This window comes from Anabas testudineus, chromosome 9 (assembly GCF_900324465.2).
Source record: "Anabas testudineus chromosome 9, fAnaTes1.2, whole genome shotgun sequence".
NCBI lineage: Eukaryota > Metazoa > Chordata > Actinopteri > Anabantiformes > Anabantidae > Anabas > Anabas testudineus.
Window position 1 is genome coordinate 11014962 of NC_046618.1, and position 26078 is coordinate 11041039.

The window sequence follows — 26078 nt, forward strand, 5'->3', positions numbered from 1 at the left end:
GACAATAACATGCTTTAACCCATAAAGATCTTTACCATGGAAAAACATTTACATTGTTTCACATTGTATATAAAATAGTACTGTCATGCATCATTAATACATTTCTACAAACATATGTTGTACTTAAAATTAAATTAAGACAGTTTATATGGAAACCTTAAATCCTGATTAAGTAGGATTATTTCAAGATTATTTCAGCTAATGGAATATTCAGTGTATCAGTCGGCACAGCACGTGTCATTCACTGTAATGTCCGTAATGTATGTCCAATCTGGACTTCCCTGAGTAAAACCCTTATTGACAGGGCGTACGAAGGAGAGAGAGTGACATTCCTGTGAGGATTATCACAGCAGTTATCTCTGGTCTTCAGCAGATGTGTAGGTATCATCAAAATCATTAAAGACGAAGTGTCCAGAAGTTAAAAGTAGAATGGTCAGATAAACACCCTGAGTAGGTCTTCATAGGCTCAGCATGTGATGAGCCAAAGGACCTGAAAACATTAAGCTACTAACAGAGGTAAAGGAAGAAATGAGGAGGTGAATACAATATAACCCTATTAACCCCCTGCAGAAAACCCCCCAGGTAGCGTGGGCCACAAAACGTCTACAGAATAAAAGAGCAGATGTAAACGAGAAGGGGGGGGGGGCATTTTATCTTTTGCAAAATGGTTGTTTGGAAAGTTGAGACGAAAGGGATGGCTTATTTCCATAATGAAAAGAGGGAGGACAACATCAACAGGACATGATGAATAAGCAGCAATAAAGCAGCATTCAGTTCTTTGGTGGTGACACCCTGTTTTCTGGGTGTAGCCCGTTGTCCCTCAGTAGTTGTTACTCTTTCTCTTGTCTCACATGGAGCCAAGGCAGAGGGGCTTGGCAGCCAAATTCAAGCTCTGGGCGAAGTCAAACTGTTGAGAAATTGCTTCCATACTCGGAGTCCAGATTTTCTGCCATGTTCTCCAAGTCGTTAGCAGCAATGCCATCAGTTCCTGAGGAAGCGCTGGAGGGTGTGAAGTGCCGTTATCACATGAGCACTGAAACATCTGGGCAAAGCCTTTGCAGCAGCGCCGATAGAAGCATGCAGTCTGGAACATTTGGGGAAAAGATGGCGTCATTAATTGTTCTTTTGATTTACAGAAGACGAGAGACAAGCAGCAAGTCTCTCTTGAGATCTGTGGCAGGTAATTGTTACAGTTAAAGCAAACCAGATGACAGTAACATACTCTGGCTTTCTGAAAATCGCTTTCACCATCTGGCATCAAATCTGGACACACCTCCCTGGTTGTCACTGTTTTGGTTTTTATGTGTTGAGGTGAGAATTGATTAGCTCGCAACAAAAAAAAAACCTTCACACAAAACGCTTTATATTTAGGGCTTCAGTGATGTAGATGGAGTTCTAGATGCCACTGATTTACTGAGGGAGGGAGGGGGGTGCAGAGGGTGGAGCTCAGACAAGAAGCAAGAGAAGCAGCAGGGAGAGTTGAGTTAGAAATAATATATGACTAAAATAACATTTACACCCAAATGTTAACTGCGCCGTGATGTTGTGAGGTTGATCCACTACAGAAATATACAATATAGTCTAGTGATTGACAATGTGATGCCACCTTAAGGTTGCTGCTTTCCAAATCCAAATTCAAATTTATTTGTCACATACACAGTCATACACAGTTTGATACAGTACGCAGTGAAATGCTCAGGCGACTGCCCGTGACCTTAAAAAATAAAAGACTATTGAAGAATATTTATGGGAAATAAATATAATAAAGAAAGGAGAAGTAGAATAAAGTAGAAGTAGAATAAAATAAATTCCAGTTTAGTGCTGTCTTGAATGGCAGCTTTCCAAGGATCTCTGGTCGTTCTATTTCAATACGTCACTATGAGAAAACATGCAGCTGCTCAATGTAGAGAGACCTCACTATATGTCTGAGCCAGATGTTCATGAGACACCTCTGAAAAATCAAACATTAAAAGCAGCTGATTCATCGTGTGAACTTTGTCAGAGCCAGCTGTCAGTTCATCTTTATAAAGTCACGTTATCAAGAAAAAAAAATAATCCCAAGAGAAAGTCAGAGCAGTTAAACATCACAGATGAAACAGGACTCATTGAGTGTGTTTGTTTCCACGCTAAATACATTTTCAGACAGATACTGCATGTCTATGTCTGTGTATTAATCCCATCTTGTTTATTTGGAGGAGATGAAAACCATTCTTCTTACTTTTTTAATGAGTAATGCTAATAATAATAATTACTAATAAGTAAGATATAAGATAAAGATCAGCTAAATAAGCATCAATGCTCAGAATCGAGTGCTGACACTGCAGGATTCTGGGAAGTGAGCACATGGGACGGTTTTCGTCACTACCATCAAAATGGTTCAACTTTTTTCAGTTGGGGAAGTACAAGGAAAAGGGGGATAAAAATTCCATTGAGCCTCCCACATGTGTTGAGGCAGGGGTTTTTCAGAGGTTTGTCTGAGTGCCAGGACAGAAAAAAAAAGTCATGAATGAAATTTTGGCGGAAAGAGAAAAGTTTCGCAGGGTAATAAAACACTTGAAAAGCTTGAAATAATTTCCCTCTAATTTAACTCTGGTTTGGGCCACATGGAACGGCTAATTCTTTAAGTGAAAGAAGACTGCGTGTCATGTTGACACTGTTTTAATATGAGCTACTTGAAAAATCTGCAACATATAATCTGGTTTTCTTTTAAATTATTCCATTTGAACTCATCCAATGATACGTTTTGTATTTCCCCTGCTACTGTAGGAGGAGAGAGTCACCACGAAACAGCTGGCGAACTAAAGGATGTAAGTGGGGGAAGCACTGTCCCGAACAACTGTAGCATGACGAGAAATACGGTGACTAACCTGGGATTTTATTCCTGTTCAAGTGAGTCTAGGTTTGGGCTATGAAGCACCGTACGCTTCTGTCTCAATTGTTCGTCTTCACCATCAGAAAAGGTCTGGTCCACAGAGATACCCTGGCACACTAGATTACGGCCTGCATGCAAAATATACAGTTAGCACACACATACACACACACACATACACGCACACAAACACAGAACAGTTCAGGACTGTGCAGCTTTGAGCCCACACTGATATCACTAACATACATTACCCGACCGTTCAAGGCAGTTCAGTCTAAATGAATCATGCACACTCTAAATCAAGCAGTAAACATATCACTGTCTTAAATGCATCTAAACGACAGCGTTCTAACATCTTGTCCTGGTGCGACCCGACACCACGTACACTAGTTCTACGAGTATCATTTGCCTAAAGATGACCTTTTTGACCTCTGGGCAGCTTCACACCTGAAGTGCTGTAACTTTTATCGGGAACGGAGATCTGGCATTCCTCAGTGGCCTGTCACATTACGATGCAATACAATGGGTTATATACATGCTGACACTGAAGCACACCTGTTTGCCCTTTAACACTGCTGCCAGCCTATTTGAATTTAAAGATTAAAAGATTTTTAAAAAGATACTTGAACTGATTGAGAGATAAAACTTGAAATGAATGCTACTGTAGACATTCAACGTGCAATAAATAAATCATTTCTTTTAAATCACTCCTTTCCTCCCCAGAGCACTCACACTCCATCATCCCTAAGACACGCTGCCTCTCTCCTCTCATTCAATCTGCATCTTGCAGCTCTATCTCATCTCTTTTATCTTAAGTCTCCTCCATCGTTAGTGACCGTATTGGCACTCTCAGATGTTAAACCTGGAGGGAATGGGTCAGAGAGAGATCCTTCTATTGTTGTATTGCTTATCAGGCCTGAGTAATATGAAATCACAGCCTGACGCTCCACCCGTGCCCGAGGTTTAACTGGGCCAAGCGTGTCAAAAGGGAAAATGTGCAGCCAATGATGTTGGCAAAGTTTCCATGGACTTCTCAATGGAAATAAAACATCAGTCTGCTATTGTTGCTGCTCAGTTTCTGCTCTGGGTCGAGACTGGCGATGGCCAAATGGACTGAAGTCACATTTAAAACAAAACAAATGTTGGTGAGGCCTCAAATTCAACAAAGTCCCTTAATTGACTTACATGTTTACAGAATTTGTAAACGCACAGATTGTCTCACAGTGGTGTGTTTCTGTCCTCAGATCGTTGTGAAGCTGCATATGAACTAATTAGTCTTAAGGTTATTAGACTCTGGCTGCACAGCGTAAACAACAGGGCAAACAATGCATTAGGCATCAATTAGCATGTTGTAACAGTCACTGACAGGAACATATGGCTTGTTTCCACCACAGTTTCTTTTGGTCAAGAGTAGAAAAGCTACAGACTGTTTTGTTGAACAGCTGAATTAATGTAAATACTACACACACATACATGGACAAGCTGGGATACACACCCGTAATCACTCATAAGTAGAGAATATCAAGCGACTCATGGAACAAATTCATCAAAGCACACATACAGTTGGAGATAAGGTCAAGATGATTTTCACAAAACACAAGAAAGCGTTGTAAGAAGCCATCTGGACTGCAAACAACAATGAGTGAAAGCCAAGACCCTCACTGCGCAACCTCCATCTACACTGAAGCCAGAAGAGAGCGAGGAGGTGAGGGTCTGCGAACGTGTGTGAGTGAGAGACTGTCGGGGTTACTGCAACGTAAATGTGTTGCGCAAATGTATTGGCCTCTCGGGGTAGTTCAAGTTTGGCTCTGATTACAAACACGACTATTGAGAGAGCAATCAGCAGGTTATCCCAGCAGATCACGGCGCTATAGTAGGGGAGGGTATGACTCAGCACATGTGACATCACGCCTGCTCTGCGTGATGCAGGAAGGGGAAGACCACCACACGGCCGGCCGTGTTGAAGCAATCACAGCAGACTTCCCTGGGTGGGTTTATGACTCACTGACAAGCATTTCCCAGAATCCAGCTACCCGAGGGTATAGTCTCTGCTTGTGTGTGCTTTTAAGTTTACATTCAAGCCCCCTGCTTATATAATCAATTACATTCAACTGTCAAGTTTATTGGACAGTAAAATCAGTTAGAGAGAGGCTCAAACCTGAGCGTTTCGCTTATGGTCTGCATATTACTCAGTCACACGATGACCTATGACACAACGAGTGCCGGGAATGGATGATAATTTGCCATGTTCAGTTTTTACTTACACATGGCTCCACCAAGACACGGCGCACACATAAGTACTGTAAGTGGAAAACTGGAACCCAATTTGCTGCTTGTGCGTCACTGTAACAGTAAATTCTGATAAAGGTGCCCCGAGAGAAAGATTTACATTAAGAGAGGAGGCCTGTAATTGATGTGTTTTTTTTATTTTCACTTTATTATTACGTCTTCAGTTTATTTAGCCCCATCTTCACAAAGCATTAGAATTATAAACCTGGCACTTAAACTGTTATGATCAAAGTCACACACAGCTACCTGTCAGGTCTCATCATGTCACACACTGCATTGTTTAAGCTCTGTACTAACTCTCAAGAAAAGCTTTTAATATTTAGTTCTTAGTAATTTGAGACGGAGCAAGTTTCAACTTGATTATTATCCTTAGTATCACTGTTGCAATGATCTTTTTTCACTGTTATTTATTGTAACACCCAGTTACAGATTTCTCTTCCTTCTCATGACACACACATACACACACACACATACCTGTGATGAGGATAGTTGACTCTTGAGAAGGATGATAGCTTTGTTCTCGTGTTACATCTTCACCACTGAAGAAAATGACACAAAGTTAACATAAAATGAATCATCTTTCATGTCCATATATGAGAAGGGGAGCCGGGCAAACCAAAGGAGAAAACTTCAGTAAATGGGTGAAAATGCTTCACAACATACAGCTGGTAAAGAAATATTTAATATTATTGAGCACAAGAGACAGTGGCAAAGCAAGACATATGAAATAAAATCTTCCACTCGTACTCCTGGTCCTGCAATGATGGAAGATATAACACAGGCTTGTAAAAGAACGCACTGCGTTGTGCAGAGTCCAGAGGTGTGGCAAAACAAATGTGACAGCTCTGTGCGGCCCTGCATGGAATCAAAACTAGCAATAATCCTGAACTACAGCAGCAAGCTGAAGGTTTTCATTTACTCTATATTCAATCAAAAACTAAATTAACTGTCACATAACTGCTTCTCATAAACTGTCAGTCTCTAAGTTACACCCACTGGTGCTGTGATGGATTAAACCTGTGAAGGTAGTTTGGTTTTTTATCTAAATGAAACACTGCCAACTACTTAAGCATCTTACATCTTACTTGCAAACACAACATAGTGGCAATGTCTTTTGTCCTTTGCTAGACTGAATAGCAGTTTCGACAGTTTTCTAATGTTTTATAGGCCAATGACTCATAGGAATTTGATTAATGATGTTAATTAACCCTGATGTAAATCAGGCAAATACTGTGCATACATAAATACCTGAAAACCCTGAAAAATCAGTGAGCTGACCTTTGTGGCCCCTCCTCATCTTTCTGTTGGTCAGTGGTCTGTTGGAGCTGGCGTACAGCATCCTGCAGGCCTCTGATCTTGGCTTTCTTCTCATTCAGCACCATGACAAAACGTGAATACAGCTCGCTCTCCAGCGTCTCCTTATCCTGAACCTGCTGCTTTAACCTGGTGAGAAAAACACCAATTTATTTACAAAAACATACTAAAGACATGTACATGTACATAAATATAAACATAAAATACATTTCTCCATGCACACATTCTGTTTTTTTGTTTTCCTCTGGCTTCTGAGAGCAATTACTTAGGAGGAATGATGCCTATTGACTCCACCCTTAGCAGTCATAAGTCACCATCATCCTCCCTCTCTGGCAGTGCTTCATACAGTGGCAAGAAAAACTATGTGAACCTTCTGGAATTTCATGGTTTTCTGCATTAATTTGTCTTAAAATGTGATCAAGAATATTAAAAAATATAATGTGCCTAAAATAAAATAAAAAATCTGATCTTATATGTCTTTATTGAGAACCATAAAAACCTCATAGTGCTAGTGGAAAAAGTATGTGAAGACTTGGCATTAATAACTCGTTGACTGTTTTTTTGGGTGTGTGTTATTACTTTAGGCACATTACATTTGTTAATACTCTTGATTTAGATGAAGATCAGATCACATGAAAGTCCAAAAAGTTCACATACTTTTTCTTGCCACTGTATATTGGTCACGGAAAGAACATATAAATGAATGACTACACAAAAAATGGAAAGCACTATGTATCTATATAATAAAACACACACAAGTGGATTATTTGAAGTTAGTTCCCAGAAACTACAAGCCTAGTGTGCAACTCTGGGTGGAACCCTGTGTACTCTCTAATGGGTGACCAGTGATGATGTCATACTGGGTGACTCTGGATATACACAGCTGGAAGCATGAATTAAAAAGCCAAGAGCTTCAAGAGCTTCCAAGCAAACAAAGAAATACCAGCGCTGAAATAATTAGTCTGCCGTGGTATTTTCCATTTGAACTATTACATCCTTTTTCATTAAAAGATTTTAAGCCACCATCAAGGCTTCTCTTCTGCTGATCCTTACTCTCTGAGTATTCGCTGGTGCTCATGTTTCAGTCTATGGTTCTCCTCCAACAGCTGGTCATTTTTGGACTCCAGAACTGTGCTGAGCTTTAGGGACTGGCCAATCAACTCTCGCTTCAGCTTTAAAGGGTCGGGAGCTGGCTGGATTTCAACAGAGCCCAAATGCATCTGAAAGATGGAAATAAAAAAAAAAAGAGCAAAATAAGAAGAAGGAAACTGCAGTGAGTTCATTTTTAAGACAGCAATGTTTTCTCTTAAGGTTGGATAGCATTATTTAATAATGATAGAGCATTGTAGGAGAACCTCAGGACATGCATTCATTTCCCAGCTGCCCCAGGGGTACATGCGGACCCTATCAAAGAAACTGGAAGAAGTTACTCAGGACATCTGGCACCATAACTCTGGAGTTAGACTAGGTGCAACAAACCATTACATCACGATTTCATTAAAGTGGGAGACTTTTTAAGATGTCATCGTGTTTTCTCCTGTCTGCGAGAAATAAATGTTGAATTCATTGGTCACCAGTGAGCAAATGAGCACACAGTTTCCTTTCAGTTGATTCTAGTCAGTGGTTCTTTCACATGCAGGCTTCAGATGTGATAAAACATTCCTCACTTGGTTTGCAATTTGGCAGCACTGTAAGTCACAGAACAGGGCCGAGCTGCTGCTGGCTACCGAAAATTGTGGTTATTTGAACATTCATTTGATGTCTAAGATGTTACGGATGTTCTGTGTACAGAGTACCTAGAATCACAGAAACAGTGATTGACCTACAGTCAATATCTGCTCATCAACGTTACCTCACAAAACCGATCTGTAAATAGCAGCACAATCTTTGTTTGCTTGTTGGAGATCGTCCCTTGCACACATGCACACACATGCACACACACACGCACACACACAAAGAGACACACAGACCGGTACTACTCTTGATGCACTTGGAAACCAGAAGGTGGTGAGGTGCTAAATCTTCACTGGGCTGCGCTGAGGTTACAGACCTGCTGTAATAAAGCCACCGTCTTCAAAAGCTCCCATTAAATACTTGTCATTTTTGTCCCAGGTTGATGCTGTCCTGACATGCCACACAGCTGTTTCCCCATCCAATGGCGAACCTGTACATGGTTCACTGAGTGGACATTTACTCCACATCTCTCCCACACCTTCTTTTCTGCAGTGTCTACACGTCTCATGCTATGTACGGCTCTATGGTAGTTTATTTCTCTCAGTTTTCCTACCTTTGGTGTTTCCTTGACTTTACTTCTACCATCAAATACATTTTTTCATATGCATTCAAACCTTTTACCAAACTTTGTATAAACATCCACTGTTCTAATGAATATACCCTAATGACTTGTGATTCTTATTTACATCTAGCCCCACAATCAGTTTTATTTTGTTTCATTGTTAAATACCAAAAGTGAACAAGCAAACTCGACCACACATTACACCTGCTAAACCTGAAGCCAGTTCCGGGCATGGTTCAGAGCTAGTGCCTAATTGAAAGTTCTTTGTATTTTCACAGGTAAAGAACCAGCTGGAGGAAAGCTGACTCTGGTCTAGAACTAAGAACCCATTGCATCAGCGGCTGTGTCAGCGGCGGAGTATCGTGGCCAACAAGATCAACTAAAGCTTTGTTGTAAAGATAAAAATCAGTGCATCATTTAAAAGTGATTGATAAAAGTTTGTGCCAATGAGGGAGTTCATGGCTAAAACTGATAGAGCATCAACGGCCAATATTTAGTTCTAGCATCAATACAAATGTATCAAATGTAATGTATGTACACAGTGATCACAATGAGCAGCACATACGTGTTGGAGCAGAAACGTTGACCCTACTTTGAACCACCAGCAGCTCAAAACTAGCACCAAGTTCATGTTGGTCAAAAATGGTCATTGATGCATAATTCTGCAAAAATAACTTTGCTTTCTAAAACCTGTCAGGTCTTATGTTATTGCACCTCTTGTTCAGTGTTAATGCTGCCAATACCCACCCACAACAACTGAATGAGTGATTTAACAAAAGTCAACGTAATAGGATCAGGACACGGGGGAGACCACCCAAGATCTAAAGGAGGATGGGACTAATAAAAATCTAGAGCAACATCAGGATGTCACAGTGATCCAGTGCAGGCCCGTCTCAGGGATTTAGAGTGAATCCGTGGGGCACTGAGCTTCGTGCGTCATCGACAAATTGACATAGCTGTTCAGTCTTTGTGCCAGATAGTCCAACATGAAAAACACACTAGTGCATGTACAGACCCTGTAATAATGGTTGCGACTTTCAGTGGTCTAAAGGTTCACCACAAAGGTATACCAACTTGCACACTAAGGTAGGCTGGGCATTACATCTGTATCCACACATGCATAGCTGCACTGACTGCAGGGAGTGATTACCATGAACGCTTTGATCTTTCCTTAAACTTCTCTTCCATTTTTGCCTTAAACCCCTTCTCAACCTTCTGCTAACTGTACATAAATGTCTGCTTTAGGCTACTTCCAGAGGGACGTCATGTGGAAATAAATCAGCCACATGAGAAAGGTTAATGTAAAGGTTTTGGACCCCGACGTGCTGATAACACTAATATTTCCATTTTTGTCCTACATTTATTGTACTAGTCTCTCTTCATAATAATAACTAAGACTTTGTCAAACTTTGTGATCTTTTTACCCACTGACATCATTAAAGACTATATAACTTCTTCACCAGCATGTTAACATGGCATTACCGGTTAAAGACACCAGATACAGAGATTTAAACTGTGAAAAGCACAACCCTTATTTACTGGATTAACATTGGAAATGGTATTCAGCTGCTGTTTATTTCTTCCTCTACTTCCTTTGAATACCAAGGGTTGTTTTTACTTCCAGGGTTTCTAAAAACAACCAATTGCAGTAAACATGTGACTTCCACATCATCAGAGGTTTACATTTAGCTTACTGTGCTGCGTGGAAAGAGAAGGAACCTCTAAACAAGATATAAATCTGAAAATGCAGGCAAGTAGCATTTTAGTTTTTACATATCAGTTATAGACAGTATTGATTTTCTTTTAATAAAGCCATGGCATTTGTTGAAAAACTGAAAACCAACTTTGTTTTGCTGAGTTTCAGCTCCTGCCCTGAGAAAGAGATAAAGTTAAAGGTCAGTTGGCACTCTGTTGGCAGCCTCTGCCATGATGTGGGAGGTTAGACTGTTTGTCTGAGATACATGACCCACTGCCACATTTTCTTAGTGCGTTACTCATTAAAACAACACTAATATAATATATAAATCGTTCTTAGCAGCTGTATTGAACTCAAGCAGCACAGGAAATATGACTTTTTATAAACAGGCATGGCTATTTTCTGACAATCAACTTTTTTAACAACGTACGGTAAAAGGAAAAGATCTAAAATCTTCCTAAAATGAGACAAAATCCTACGTCTCGTAAAGTTCATTGTAATTTCTAACTACATTTAACAATATATGTCAATTTAAAATCGTCTTCTCAGGAAAAACATGTCCATACAATGTGGCCCAGTGTATGTGTGTGTGGTCTGTTTGTTTGTGTCTCCTGACAACTAGGCAGACCGTGAGGTCAAACCCGTAGAGAAGGGGGTTGTAGGTGTGGAGGACAAAGCCAGAAGAACACAGTCCCAGGGAAAATGATAGCACAACACACTGTGGGCACAGAAGACACAAAGCTTTCCTTATCACACCATCCAACTAAATGCTGCAGGACTAACCCACCATTTATTCCAAAGAATCCGAAGACAATAACCCCATTTAATCGATTATTTTTACATAATAATACTAAACTGGTATATTGAGATTAATTTAGGCAGTTTATTAACAAAACTCCAGCCTCACATGTAGACTTTGTGTAGTGATGATATCACCACCCTCCATGCGGGAGACTGGTTAATTCCTGGCTGTAGGCTACCTCCAGTGTGACCTACAAACTTGTACTTTGGATAAAAGTGTCTGCCAAATGTCCAAATGTAATGCTGAACATGTCAAACCCACTGTTTTTATTATTCCCTTGGGAAGTGAGTGGGTGAGCACCGTGTGCATGATGACAAAGAGACAGTGTTCAAGTGTGGGCATGGGTGCTCAGTATGGGAAGTGTGGGCACTGGACAGAAACCAACTTGTCCCATCAGTCTCTTCAGCCACCATGCAGAGGCGTGAGGCCAGATAAAGAGCAGGAAGTGAGGGGCAACACCAGCCAGACCATCCCTGATAACACAAATATTCTCATGCACAGCAGGCGAGCTGCAGCACTGTAGTGGCCTGAAAGCACATAGTAGGGAACAATACAATACTACAATAATGCAATACTACAATAGTATCGACCTAGAGTACTAAGTTTCAGGAGGCTTGTAGCAACGCTGCAAAATGTTATAAACTTTCCTGCTTGTTAGAATTGGGAACATCAACCAAAACAACTGAGAAACATCTGTGAGGGGGAACTTTCCAGTGGGGACAGCAGGACAGATGTAATGGTGGATCCCACTCTTCAGTGTGGTCAGGACTTAAGTCTGGTCTCCAGTTGTATCATAATTTACCAGACAAAGAATCAAACAAATAATACAACTCCATTTTTGCATTTAGTGTTTGCATAATTGTTGATTTTCATTATTTTGTGGGGAGGAACCACAATAAAAACATTTTGGTAACTTCAGGGAAATGAAACCATGGGTGTAGTTTGCTCTTGCCACCAGTTTATTACCACATTTACACAGATGGTGCTCTTTGGCATAAAGTAATCATTACATTCCATAAAAGCTACAAGGCATACCAGTAGTTCTGAAATGGTCAGGGAAATAACAAATTGGCTGGGTGAAAAAAAGTTTACCTATAACTATTTTAATAATGATGACATACTTTATTGATCCCCTTGGGGAAATTGTTGTTGTTGTTTGGACAGATGCAGTAGATGATGGTGCTATTGTGGGGTGTCAGTGTCTAGTCCAAGGACACCTCGACATATAGCCAGAAGAAACCAGGAATCAAACCGGTAACTCTAGGGTTTATAGACGACTGCTCTAGCAGCTGAGCTAACTGCAGCCCCATACTCACACACTTGACAGCCGATTAATAATTGCTGATTAAAGTAATTTATAATGCAAAAATGGTTGGTCTCAGTTTGCTACATGTCTTGATTTGTGGCTTTGTCCTATTTTCTACTGGTTTCAATTGATTATCTCTGTGTTCTGAAAATTTGTGTTAATGATTAATTGATGATTAAAACAATCATTAGCTGCAGTCCTACTGTACATGCCAGTATCACCCCTGCTTGTGAATTCAAACAAACCAGAAGTAAACCCTGTTGAGTAAACCTCTCATCCCTCCACTGATCAGTAGCTTGCACCTTTTCAGGTTTTTTGACAACCTATTATTACAGTGAACCGTGAAAAATATAAAATATAAAAATGATGAAAGCTATATAAAACCTCTGCTTAGTAGCTAGACAGCAAGCATTACAAATTCTGGAGCCACAGTAATGTCAATGTAAATTCACCACTAATTTTGTTTTTATTATTTATGTTTTGAACTTATAAAAAATACCCTAGTATTGTTAAATTAGTGTCGACCATACACATACTACACAGTAATGATTACTGTCAGAAAACCATGTCAGTGCCAGTATAGTAACCCATTACATCTTTAGTACTAAAACCATTCAATAATTGTCAATTTAATTTTTCCCTCACATTTAAACTGCAGTACTGAGCAACTTTCAGTCTGATTAAAGGGCATCAAAAAATGATGTTGTTAACACATTCATAACCCTTTTGTTAAGTATGGCACTAAAGCCTGACTGATTGAAGCCTCATCTATTTCAGCACAAGTCTGGACCACAAATCCATGCATGCATGGGCACACTTGTATATACAGCCCACAATCACGAAGACAAAGAAGGCCATGAGGGAGCCAAAGAAAAAAAGAAAAGTGTGCTAATTAGCAGTTGTTTCACAATGTTGGATGAGGACGGCCCCGCTCATAAATCAGGGTTTTACGGTCTCCACAGTGCCTACGGTGTCCCTTACCCCCTGGGGTTCTCCCTCTGGTCTCCTCTACCTGCACAGTAGTCTCAGGACCCCCAGTGACCTGCTCCCTGGGGACAACAGCATCCTCTCTTTGTTTGGAGGAATAACACCTAAAAGCCACTGAAGGCTTCATGTCCTGTGCTCGATCAAACCTGTCACTGTCAACTGAGTAAGAACAACCTTAGCACAGTATTCTGTAAAAAAAAAAAAAAAAAAAAAAACCTGTCTGAAGACTTTCAGAGATGCTGTGTCAGTGATAGTTGAATAAATTTAACAAGAGATGTGCTTTTATGTGAGGAAGTGGTGGTTTACATTAATGCAGGCCAGCTTCACTTTACCATTTAACAAACTTTCAATCAACAAACCTTTTTCTCTTTACAAGCTGTAGCCATTAGCCAACTACCTCATACTGCCGATACTGGACGACTGGTAACGAACTGAACGATTCCTATCTGTGGCTTTTTCCACAGTGGCCTCAAGGTAACCAAGCCTTTCTAATTCTGCTATAATGTGGGGAGACTATAAACCTTATCTTTTTAATAGCCCCTTGTAAAAAATAAGACTTCCTTTCTATTTTGTTGTATGCCTTTAGATGCATTTATCCCCAGGGGAACAGTCAGGGGATAGAAGTGGATCATGCTGTGGAATTCAGTGGTGAAGTAGTGGAAGTAAAGACTGTCTGTCAACCTCCCAAAGTGATTCCTCAACTCTTTGAATTTATTTTCAAAAACTCTCCTCGGTGGATCATCACAAGTATATGTGACATCAACAAACCTTTTTCTTGTAGCATTTACAAGCCGTAGCCATTAGACAACTATGCCATTGTCTCATTTACATTGAGTGTGCCAGTGATGGAAAACACCCAAAAACCAGCAAATATCATTTAACTACAGAACTACAGTCCAGTCTTGCACAAGATTGGATATCGTTTCAATTATATTTAAAAAAAATCATTTTAAACTACTGACACAGGTAAAGCACTTTGAAACTGGTGTCATGCTGTTTAAGACACTACACAATGAAGCATTATCTAAAAAAGCCACTTTGAGAATTACCTTATTGAATTTGAAGGTTTGTCAGATGTCAAAACTTGGCACGGTGTCCACTTGCACACATTTGCCTGGACAACAGAGCTGATAGGAGTTCATCTTTTTCTCCACATTTCTTTTTTTGCCAGAACTCTCTGCATTGGTTTTAAGGCTGTACCAATGTATCAATGTCACAGAAAGAAATCAGAACTGTGAAAGCAGCCTTAAAGCTGATGCTTATGTGTCTTTAACATTTATTGTATAAACCTGAAGCCCTTTTAATAAAATGATTATGTTAGACCATTTTCTATTGAATTGTGGTTACCATGAGGATTTTTAAAACGCAAGAGAGTGCAATAATAAAATCCACCCAAAAGGATTTGCTCACCAAGATGCCGTTACAGATCTTCTGATATGAGAGACAACAGTGATCTGGTGTGAGCAGGAAAGAGTATGCCTGCTCATCAGCTCTTATTCTCCCTCCTCTTCCTTCTTCACTTCTTGTTAGTGCTTGAAGAAGATCCTGAACATATGTTTCCCTTGTGACTCCAAGTTCATTGGCTTCCTTTGTCACCTCTTCTTCTGAAACTGAACACAAAGGTGAGGATGAAACATCACCATTTCCCTTGAAGGGCATATTTCTCATTTTTGCATCATGTTAAAGTCATGGAGTTGAGTGTAACCGGATAGAAGGCAAAGAGATTTCATCAGTAGAATGCGAAGCAAAACTATAAACAAGAATTATCTAGTAATGCACGGATGCACGTGAAAGCCAATTTCAAGGGAGGCATGCAGAGAAACCAAAGGGAATGTCATCAGCTGTTGCACAGCTGCTCACACGGGGTTGAGAGTCCCAATTAACACATCAAACACAGAAATACTGACGACCCAGAAGCCTGCACATAGCTGTCACAACCCCATCTCTGCCTGTCAACTCTGCAGATGGGCAGCAATAGAAAACGAGAGAGCAGTTATGTTCCAGGTGTCCTCCCAGGCTCCATATGTACTCAAGCAAATGTAACAACAGACACACACACACACACAACACTGACTTGCACATACAAAGACAAGCCTTGTAGAGTTTAATTTACTTTATACACCTGTAGGCTGCAGCACAGGAATGAAGAGGGCTGAAACAAGGTCATTGCTGTCCCTGTGGTTAAAGGACCAACAGTTACAACATTATGAGATGGGGTTCAGCCAGGTGCCCACATGGTTTAGACAGCCTGATGAATGGTAGACGTGGTAACAGCTTAGGACTAGTCAGCAACCAGAAGTCTAAATTTGTGGGTAAAATATATATCAAATGTGTGCTGGGCATGTTGTGCTGTAAATACTTTGAACGCTCTTTGACCTTTTTAGTTTTTTTAAATCTTTACCTTCTCCGATCCATGCTGAGCTGCCATCAGTGAGAGCAATTGTGAACCCTGCACCCAGATCTGCAACCCAGTCCACTTGCAGAAAGTACGGGGTTCCTGGATCAGTAGTTAGAGTGATCTGTCGGATTGTACGGCTCATATTTCTGGTATGACGTTGAGACCTACAGAAAGTCAGAGACAGCAATTCAGAAATACTTTTAAGCATTCTGTCCAAGTCTGTCCAACTTTTACATACAGTCCTCCGGTCAGTCCATTTCAAGCTTGTAAGGTTGTGTTAATGCTCCAATTGTAACAATGTGCCTCATTGTTTCACTATTTGGATTTGGTAATAAATGACTCAGCATGAGTCTTCAATGGGGGTCTCCCTGAGTCTGTGGAACCATGTGGAGATTAACAGGTTTTGGCAGGTTTTTGTGTGGGAGCACAGGCTCCCTGACCACCAATGAGGTAATTACATGCTGTTAAAGATAAATACAAAAACCAAAAGGGCCCAGTTGTCGTGTGTGTACATATATCCAAAGATATACAAAGAAGTGAGGCTATACTGAGACAGTCAAACTACATCTCATGTGTTTAGTTTTCAAAAACAGATTTCTGCAAACATCCACTCAAGAATGGATTGAGCCTGATTAAGCTTTTAAACTTATTCCAAATAAAAATCTATTTCATACTCGTACTAGCTCAGATTTTGGTGGACAGTTTGGGAGAATTATCATATTTTCAGATGAGCCATCAGGTTTGAAATAGGAAACAAATTGGTTGGTCTGGATTAACTGGATTAGTCCAGTGAACTTTGAGCTGAACTTTACTTCACTTTAAATCATCCTTTGCGTTAACATTTCACACCAAATCATCCATTGCCACGCCTGACCACAATGTAAATGAGCAAAATGTGTGGGATCAGTGCTGTTAGGATTTCTTCATACAGTGAAACTAAACCATTATTTGCCAATAGAACACAATACTACTCTGTTCAGTGACTGTAATGGCTTGGTTTGGTAATGTCTGCTTGTCCTGAGACTAATGTCGTGACTAATTAATGCTGCCAAAAACCTGCGTTCAACAAAATAGTTGAAAAGAGATTATGGTCGAAGGACTGCATGACCCCTGTAATGGTTCCTGAAAAGTCCCTAATGATTTATTAGCTAGACATCGATTTTCTTCCCAAAAAATCTTGAGAAACTTTTACTTGATTACAGATGTTCAGACCCGAACATGTGATTACCGCTTCCACATGAAGTGAGAGGTGAGCTGAACATCTTCCCTGCTTAAATACAGGGCAAAGTGTGTAAAGATGGAGGGCGAAAGACAGCTAAATTGGCAGTTTGCCAAGCTGGACATGTTTAAAAAAAGAATGAAAATGAGCGCCTTCGGACACCATGTTGTGAGTTACGACAAGACAGCACTTTTTTGTATTCCGTCCTCCACCACATATGCTCACAGTGCAGGTGGTCAAGATTATTTAAAACACGATATACACGTGCTGTCTCCACACACGGACATTTATGCACATGTGCACATGCACAAAGACCCTTGCAACAGATTAAAGTTGACCCTTTGTGCTTCAAGAAGGGGCCGAACAACATGAGGGAGTTGAAGGGTTCAACTTTAACCTCATAAAGTAAGCACGGCTACTCATTAGATACTGTAACATCTGTTGTGCTGGGACAATGACCCTATGGTAATGACAGAAGGACACTCCAATTAAATAAATAGTGCTGTCTGTCAGGAATGGAGAGTCACACTAAACCTTCAAAGTCTTCCTCTTAGCATCTGTTCAGTTACTCGATCAGCCGACACCATTACTGGAATGCTTAAACTGTCAACCAAAGCTCCCCTAAAGCTTCTCTTACTCTCTGTAATCTTTCGCCCAACCTTTTCATTGTCATTTCTTCTGCACTGCCACATGTGAAAACTGCGAGACATAACTCTGTGTGCAGGAAGCAACCAGGCAAATGAGTCAAAAGAGGAGCCTCTAATTATGCATATTGTGTTTTAAATGAGTTCACACAGAGCAGTAGGAGCCAGGGCAGTTAACTGTCCCTTTATTGACAATAAGAGGAGTCCTCTCACTGTCCTTTCACTGCTCCTTCACCTTATACTTTCTCCAGAGCAATGTTTCAAGACAAAAAGGAAAATCATGATCAGCAATGTTACCCTGAACAACAGCAGGCTGTGTAACAACCTTTAATTCATTATTCTCTCCAAGTGCTGGAGTCACATGAGAAGTAGAAATAGCATTAGCAAATATGCCCTGTACAATACATGAAGGAGTAGAGGCTTAGTGTGAATATCTGTCTGAACTGCTTTAGATCATGACAGAGGCAAAATTAGTTATGGGTGATGATGGGTGTTACCACATTTCAGATTCACAGCTTTTCTAATATCATCAATGTGTTTCTCTTTAGTCTTCTTTGCCTCTCTCTGACACTACACTACAGCAGACGTGTTTTAAGCATCATGCATGCAAAACATCTCTAGTTCAGATGTGATAAAAACCCAGTACAGTCTGCTATGACGCATTTGTCTCTTGACACCTAAGAGTGGACATACACAGTTGACAAAATCTGGAATTATAATTATAACTCTGCTGCTTGGTCTGATGACACTTAAACCTGTAGGTGAAAAACAGTGTGGGAATAGAAGCTGCAAGTGCTACTGCAGACTAGTTTTAATGCCCTGCAATTCAGCCTAATGGAGCCCTTGTTCACAGAAAATGTATGCTAGAAAGTGTAGTGCAGTAACTTTCCATAATTTAGATACCCCAGAATCACAAGAGGAATAAATTTTACTTAGGCCAATAACATATTTCACAACTGAAACTGTACCACTAATTGTTTGCAATGAAAAAGTAATCTGCAACAAACAGGAGCGAACCACAGCCAAAGAGCTATCACAGCAACTTCAGCTCTGCTTTCAAATCATTGAGGAGATGACTCATTTCAACAGCAGGGCAATCCTTATAAACACGCACTGCAGGCCTGAAAGGGTTGTTCTCTTCACCTTTTCACATAATGTCGCACACGACTCCTTGGATTCGATGATTCAGCTACAACATTACAGATCGTTTTCACAAAACATTCACACAGGGCCTAAGTTACAGTCACAAATGTGAGGGAAATATCAGTGAAGTTTAAGTTCTGAAAGCAGAAGACCCCCGTACAATGCAAGTTTCATTGAGGGTTTTAGTGTAGAATTCATCACTTTCCTACTGTTGAAATCAAACAATTAATTTTAGACAAGAGTTTGAGATGATATTACACACAGTGAGGCTTCATCAAACCCTGATTTGACTGTAGTCCTCGTTAACGAATGTGCTATAGCACAAACTGATCCGTTTACTGTAAACTACAAAACTTATTAAAAGGAATGTGAGGGTTTTTTTTTTTAAGTTTACACTTGCTCAGAGGAACCAGACTCCTCATTTGAAGACTTTTTTGTTTTACCACGTTTTCATCGGCACTCTTGTTGTAAAGTATGCGAAACATTATTTATGTGTGGTTCATAATCTGACAGATTTCTTCTCACATGAAGAGCTCTCTAGGAGTGTCTGGGAAGGAAGGGTCGCGGGGAATTTATGAAACATGGTTTAAATGCAATCAAGATGCTATCGTGGCTGGCTGGAGGGAGGGAGGGGACTACATTGTGAAAACTTGGACAGTAAAGTGGACCGCAAAATAAAATCACTCTTACATCAGCAAGAGAAAACAGGCTCTATTAGGCTTTCCACCTATAAATACCAGTCTCAAACCTCTGTGAGATTAAAAACAAGGAATGTTCTTATATGACTATGTGATGATACAACAGTAGTTTTCAAATAGTGAATTCATAAAGGGTCAAGTTCACATGATGACACATGATGATGTGATGATGATTGTTTGACCAACACTAACATAATCCAAAAGAATTCAAGTCACACCGGTGAAAACAGATACATTCAAGCTTGGATACTTTTGTAAAGCTGTAAACATCAAGTCTGTTTGTGTAACCTCTGGTCGAATTAAATGAATGGCCTTTTTAATTCTATTTAAGCAGCGTGTAAGATGGTTTACAATTCTGATTTTAGTCACAACCTCGTTACAGTAATAGAAAATTATAAGAGTTTCCGGGTTGAGCAGGAGCTTCCTGACTAGCTTACTGCAACATTCAGCAGTGCAGCAAAGTGCAGCTATACTGAGATCATCTGTGCAGCTTATTTAATTATATTAATGCTGAGTCTTTAACATGGTTCGACTGCTTTACAGTTACAGCGGCTTTCTGTCAGTCGCACTACATTCAGCGTGATGTCGGTGAGGGTAAAAACCGTCATGTGCATAATTCCTCATTACACTTACGGTACTGTCTGGGCAAATTACCTCGACGTCCACACGAAGCTTTTTTCGTGTTTGAAAGTGAAATGTGTGCTGCTGCTGCTCCCTCCATTCACACTTCTGCACACAAGGTTCAACCTTCAACTTTCGTGTCCTCAGCCAATCAGCAAACGCGCTTTTGAGCCGCACTGCGTCCTTGCGTTACGTTACGTAAGTTCTAGAGAGCAGGAAGTGTGATGTGGCTTTGACTCTGAACAAAATGGTAAGTCCGCTTTACAAAAACATTATTCCGCTCTTTTACCGCGACTTCTGGACATGTTCTATTATCATTCAGGGTAGTTGTGTGTCGGCTATGTGCTGTGACAACAACTAGTAGTAGCATTTAGCGCAAAGCAGCACGCACAGCAAATGCTAAACTACATAGTTAGCACAGGCTAAAAGTTTAGCCAGTATAGCTGTTGTATGTGTTTCTGTTCGCTGTTCAGTAGATGTGTTTCATCACACAAGCAGTTGTCATAAGGCAGCACGGTTTCTTTGCTAACACACGATAAACGTATCTGTAGTGTGTGTGAGTACGATGGATACTGGTATTACAGTGTTTTGAGGCGTGTGCCACGTAGCCGCATCACAGTTCAGACAGCGTGTCTTTGTGTACACGCTGTGTGGAGCAGTCATTGATCAGCATTAACAGGTGTCTGATAAACATGCTATGATGAGTATTATTAGTAATATTTAAAACAAGAGCTTGTGAATTTAATGTACATATTAGTGTATCCTACAATTTATTTATTTTGCAAATGTGTTTAACAATTTCCTATCAGTTCTTATTTGCTGTGGCATGTTTATTATCAATGCTGTGTTAGGACAGGACAAGAAAATCTCTTATTGTTAGTAGTAGTAGTAGCATCAGCAGCAGCCGTGTTATGTATGTATTGTCATGTGTTTAATAATTCATTATAAAATGCTAAAATGCATGTCACAATCCAAGTGATCATAAGAGTACAAGATAAAATCAGCATTTTCCTTGGTTGTGGTGCATATAGAGACCTTATGTTATAGTAGAGAAACAAAGACTTGATTGTGCACAAACTAGACTAAAACTGCTTGGTATGTTTGACATGCCATATTTATTTATGAAGATTAAGAAGTAATTAACTAGACAGTACTTTTGTAAATCTGTAGGTGTCCTTTCTCTTAGAGATCTTTGATATAGTTGCAGGATTCACTTTCTCATAACAGGCTTGGTCAGCAACAGACACTAATTAAACAGAAAAGGGCTAATAGGGTCATAGTACTTGATGTGACTTGACTCTGACTTTCTTACCACTTACCTTTACATATACCTTTATTTTTATACACAAGACAAACTCTCTAATTCACTCTAACTGTGGATAAACATGCTAATTGTCCCCCACCTTGGTATTGAATCTTTACTGCCGTCTTTGAGTGAACAGCTGGTACAACAACATTCCCCTCTACAAGGATCATACCATCAGTAAATTCAGTTATCCATTCATGGGAAGCTGCACTAGGTCTTGTTTGTGCTAAATGCCTTTCTCTTTTATCTTGCAGTCTGCCATTTTCAACTTCCAGTCACTGCTTACAGTGATTCTCCTCCTGATCTGTACCTGTGCCTACATCAGAGCTCTGGCTCCCAGCCTGCTAGACAAGAACAAGACCGGGTATGATCAGAGAAAGCTGCTCTTGTTGCATTCTTAGTAATTAATTGACCCCTCATATACATGTCTTTGCTTCTTTGAATAGGACACATTGTTATATTAAACTGCATGATAACCAACTTATTTGATTATGTTCATTATGAGCATTTTGAGATACAAGTGAATAGCCTAGTAATACTTATGTTCATAAAAACTAGTTCACGTTACTTTATTTGTATTTTTCATATTAACCGAGTAAAGAACATTGTGATTCTGTGGGTATGAATGTAACACAGAATGTACTTTGGTATGCAGTTTAATATTAGTATTTTCAAAAGAGGAGATAGAAGTAAAATGTACTTAGTGTGACTCAACAAAACACTAGCTTAAGAAGACTGTGTGAAATAATACATGTAAGATGAACCAGTGGATTGTGTTTAATAACTCCATTCTTCAAAGTCAGGTTACCAAGTCATTTTCTTTTTTCAGCTTGTGTATGTTAGAGCACTTTGGTTTATTTCTGTGGTAGAAAACTCTACCAATAAGCTAAGGTAAAGCTGATTTTTTTCCAATAAATAATGGAGTGAATGCATATATGGCCTAGAAATTTAAATTATCCATTACTACATAAATCACTGTAGTTAGTAACTGTATTTTTAGCTAACAAGCACCTTATTGAGACAGAAAAAGTAGCAGAAAACCTTACATTTTCACTCAATCATCATTATTCTTGCATGTACAAATTAAATGATTCACTTAAGTCGGGCACAGCCTAGGGGCAGCCACACACATTCTCACACCCTCAAAGCTGGGAGGGACCTCCTCCTCAGACAAACACATCAGACTGAGAGTGACAGATGGGATGATTTAATGTTTTTCCCACTTGATGACTAAGGAATGAGCCATTGTTTATGTTGATTTGATGCCACACATTATGCAAATAATTATTCTGTGGTAGGGATAGGCCTTGAATTTGAGGGGAATACCATCTGCAGGCAAAGTTTAGGAATTTATGTTTTGTACAGAGCTAACAAATGTTATAATTATGTTTGTTTTATGTGTATGTGGGAAATGCTACTTTGAAAAATGTGAAATGGGATACTGACATCGCCTGATCAGCATGAATTTTAAGGAAGTGGCCAAATGGACACATTAGCAACATGAAGGACTGGAATCGCACTTTTCCCATTCTCTTCCACTGCACACAGTACTTACACAGAGAAAAACATCTGATGCTGTCTGGGTATAGTACTAATGTGGTCAGAGTCCTCCTGTAAAGTTGTGACAGATGCCTGACTAGTAGTTATTGTATCTACTACTTTGCACATCAACACCACCCCCAGCCTCTCTTCTGAGCTTTTAATATCACAAGAACACTTGCAGCGAACAGTTAACTCCTTACCTGTAATTTTTAAATGTATTTTATCTTTCAGGCTCCTAGGAATTTTCTGGAAGTGTGCCAGAATAGGTAATTTGATAATTGCTAATAGTTTTAAATTAAGTAACATAATGTTTACATGAAATGTCGCTAAACAAAGTAGCCTTTAATTTGACACCGCTTCTTTCCTCCAGGTGAGCGGAAGAGCCCTTGGGTGGCCTGCTGCTGTGTCATCATGGCTTTTAGTATATTATTCCTACAGTAGCAGTCTCAAGAAAACCACAACTAGAAACACTGAGGGAAATGATCAGACAACAAAGAATGGACCGTACAATCTGAGAAGCACAGCAGGACCTCCAGTGGTTTCCTGAGATAATGTAAAAACGATGACCCATCACCACTCACCATAGCCCCGGAGAGAGAAAATGTCGAACAAGGAGGGGGTTGTGTGTCTAGATCCCTCCATGGACTTCTGTCTGTCTTTGTGTTTGCTTATATGAAAACTCTGGATGTATGTGTTTGTACTTTAGTTTAAAGGGGGAAAATTCACATTATGGGATCAAATGGTACATTGTTTGTCCAACATTTCATTTTTTTCCCCTTTTAGTACATCCCAACTGCATCAGCTAGTTTGAAATTTCCCACAAAAGGACCTTCATTAATGTTCATAATTGTTAAGCCGTTCACATGGAGGCTGTATTTGTAACCTGTGCCCTGTTTGTTGTATCTGAAAATGGTGATCGTATCCCGCAGCCAACAAAATGGCTTTGCAGCTTTCCAGGTGTCAAATTGTCCTCCATATTTGCCGCAAAGAGCTACTGATGTTTTTAAAGTCAGTCGGTTTGCGCTATTTATTAAAAAACCTTTTTGGAAATCAGATTTCATACGGCTTCTTTTTATCTATTTTAATTAGGGTAGATTTTGATAACTGTATTTATTTAAAATGTAAGAACATGAAAAATATGTCGTCAGTTGTAAACCATTGGCAGACGTCTCTCTTTAGGAACTTGGATACTCATGTTGTTACTCATATGTAAAAATGCAGGAGGGACAGAGTTAGAAACTTGAGTAGTCTTTGGTGAAGAGAAAACTAAGGAAGGAAACTACCTCAAGAGCCGCTTCGCTAATAGGTCCTGTCTAAAGTATAGTGCTCAGGATACTTGAAGTGAGATGGACAGTGAAGAGTTTCTGATAACCTTTCCTATAACCTTACAGTCAACACTAATCTTCATAAAGGTTACTGCAAAGAGCCGTCACCTGATGGGAAGGCACAACATGGTATCACCGGGTATCCGTCTGGTATCCACTTCATCAGATACGAAGTTATTTTGTAGTGTAAGCTGTAATCTTGAAAGCAGGATTTCAAGAAAATCTTAAAGGTACTTGAAGTAGTGGACAAAAAGTTGGACTGTGGACATTGGACGATAACCAATATGTTGGAAAGTTTATGACCGTGTTTAAATGCTGATGATGACAAATCTTCTCAATGTCACTTTTTTACTGTGGGAAACTGTCGACAGCAAAAAACATTATTCCAAAAAGTGCATGTAGCATTTAAAAAGTGTCAGACACAAAGGTAAGCAGTCAAATCCGTTTTTAACCAGTGTCAAATAGTTACATGTGCGGATAAACACTGTAAATGAAAGTCACACGTTCTCTCTTCTGTGTGGCACAGAAAGTTTAAATGAAGCACGACACTTGCTCTCACGCTCACTCTTGATACTCTGATTACTGATGAGTGTCTGGATCCCAGCAGCTCCGCACACAGTCCCATGTTAGGAAACATGGATCCTATATTGGTGTGCATCTGTTTTGGCACTCCCTGGTTGAGATAAAGTATCAAGTGATTCCTGGCAGGAAAGTCATGATTATCAGGCACTGACGCAGACAAGGAGACACTGAGGAGCAGGGAGCTCTCAGTCATCTGCTTCTATCTTGGGGAGCAGAGATACTGGTCGGTTAGAGGGACATCACAGGGTCAACGAACCGAGCTGATGTCTTGGCGATGAAGATGAAAGGAAAACGATAAGAAAGACCAGATGTTACTTTCCTCCAGCTGGTAGCAGCTTCTATCATCATTTGGATGGTGATTGTTCTGATTATTCACACACAAACTTGTAAGGTGAATATGGAGAAAGCAAATTGGCTCCCAGGCCTTACTTAGGAGGCATGTGGGGACAAAATCGAACAAAAACTCTTTTGGATCAATGATTTTCTTAATTCCCCTTAAACTGTGGGCAGAGCTGCTTGACAATTACAAAAAAGAAGATCTGGCAGCAACTCAGTAACTACAGTAAACGCCTAAAACAACATTTGGTCTGTTCCTGCTGTTTCTGAAGTGACTTCATGCAAGTGCTGATTTCTGTGTTTGAGTTGGCGGCTTAAGATTTGCCTAAGCGTGCGCCAAATGGCTAAAGAAACAAACTTGAAATTTTCTTTTTTCTCTTCTCAAGTCATCAAAGCTTGTGTAAGGCTGGCAACAGAGCCGCCTGAAACAACTATACTTAACAGTAGGAAACCAGTTGGTTTGTTGTCATGGACAAGTAAAGCTGTTTCTCGTGCTTCGTGTTGCTGCAACATCTCTGTCTGCTGAGCAAAAATCAGCCAGAATCATTACACTGGGAAGCAGTGTTGTCACATGTCAAGAATATATTGTTCTCACCTTTTCATTTCTTTCTCCTTGTAACCCATTTTCATTATCACACACTTGCTGGATTAAATAAATAGTACTGGTCACATGTTCACACATTTCTGCTGATGGTACTGACGACA

General features: G+C 39.9%; 2 protein-coding genes across 5 annotated transcripts; one reads left to right on the forward strand and one right to left on the reverse strand.

The window, feature by feature from the left end:
• On the reverse strand, positions 1–20444 carry LOC113150645 (DNA repair protein XRCC4). Of its 4 annotated transcripts, none has more exons than XM_026343245.1 (8): positions 20295–20444; positions 15961–16121; positions 14970–15169; positions 7526–7692; positions 6437–6601; positions 5633–5697; positions 2868–3000; positions 1–1084 (listed from the first exon to the last, which is right to left on the reverse strand). In XM_026343245.1, exons 2-7 carry the CDS (start codon positions 16097–16099, stop codon positions 2876–2878), a joined length of 861 nt encoding a protein of 286 aa, XP_026199030.1. In that variant the 5' UTR covers positions 16100–16121; positions 20295–20444; the 3' UTR covers positions 1–1084; positions 2868–2875. The 4 variants fall into 4 exon arrangements, with proteins under 4 accessions (XP_026199030.1, XP_026199031.1, XP_026199033.1 ...); XM_026343246.1 differs by having other exon boundaries at positions 20316–20425; XM_026343248.1 differs by lacking the exon at positions 20295–20444 and adding an exon at positions 15682–15734 and having other exon boundaries at positions 15961–16068.
• tmem167a (transmembrane protein 167A) lies at positions 20439–24185 on the forward strand. The gene is made up of 4 exons (XM_026343249.1): positions 20439–20532; positions 21843–21952; positions 23362–23396; positions 23501–24185. The coding sequence occupies exons 1-4, from the start codon at positions 20530–20532 to the stop codon at positions 23569–23571; spliced, it is 219 nt and encodes a 72-aa protein (XP_026199034.1). The 5' UTR covers positions 20439–20529; the 3' UTR covers positions 23572–24185.
• The last annotated feature ends 1893 nt before the right edge of the window (positions 24186–26078 follow it).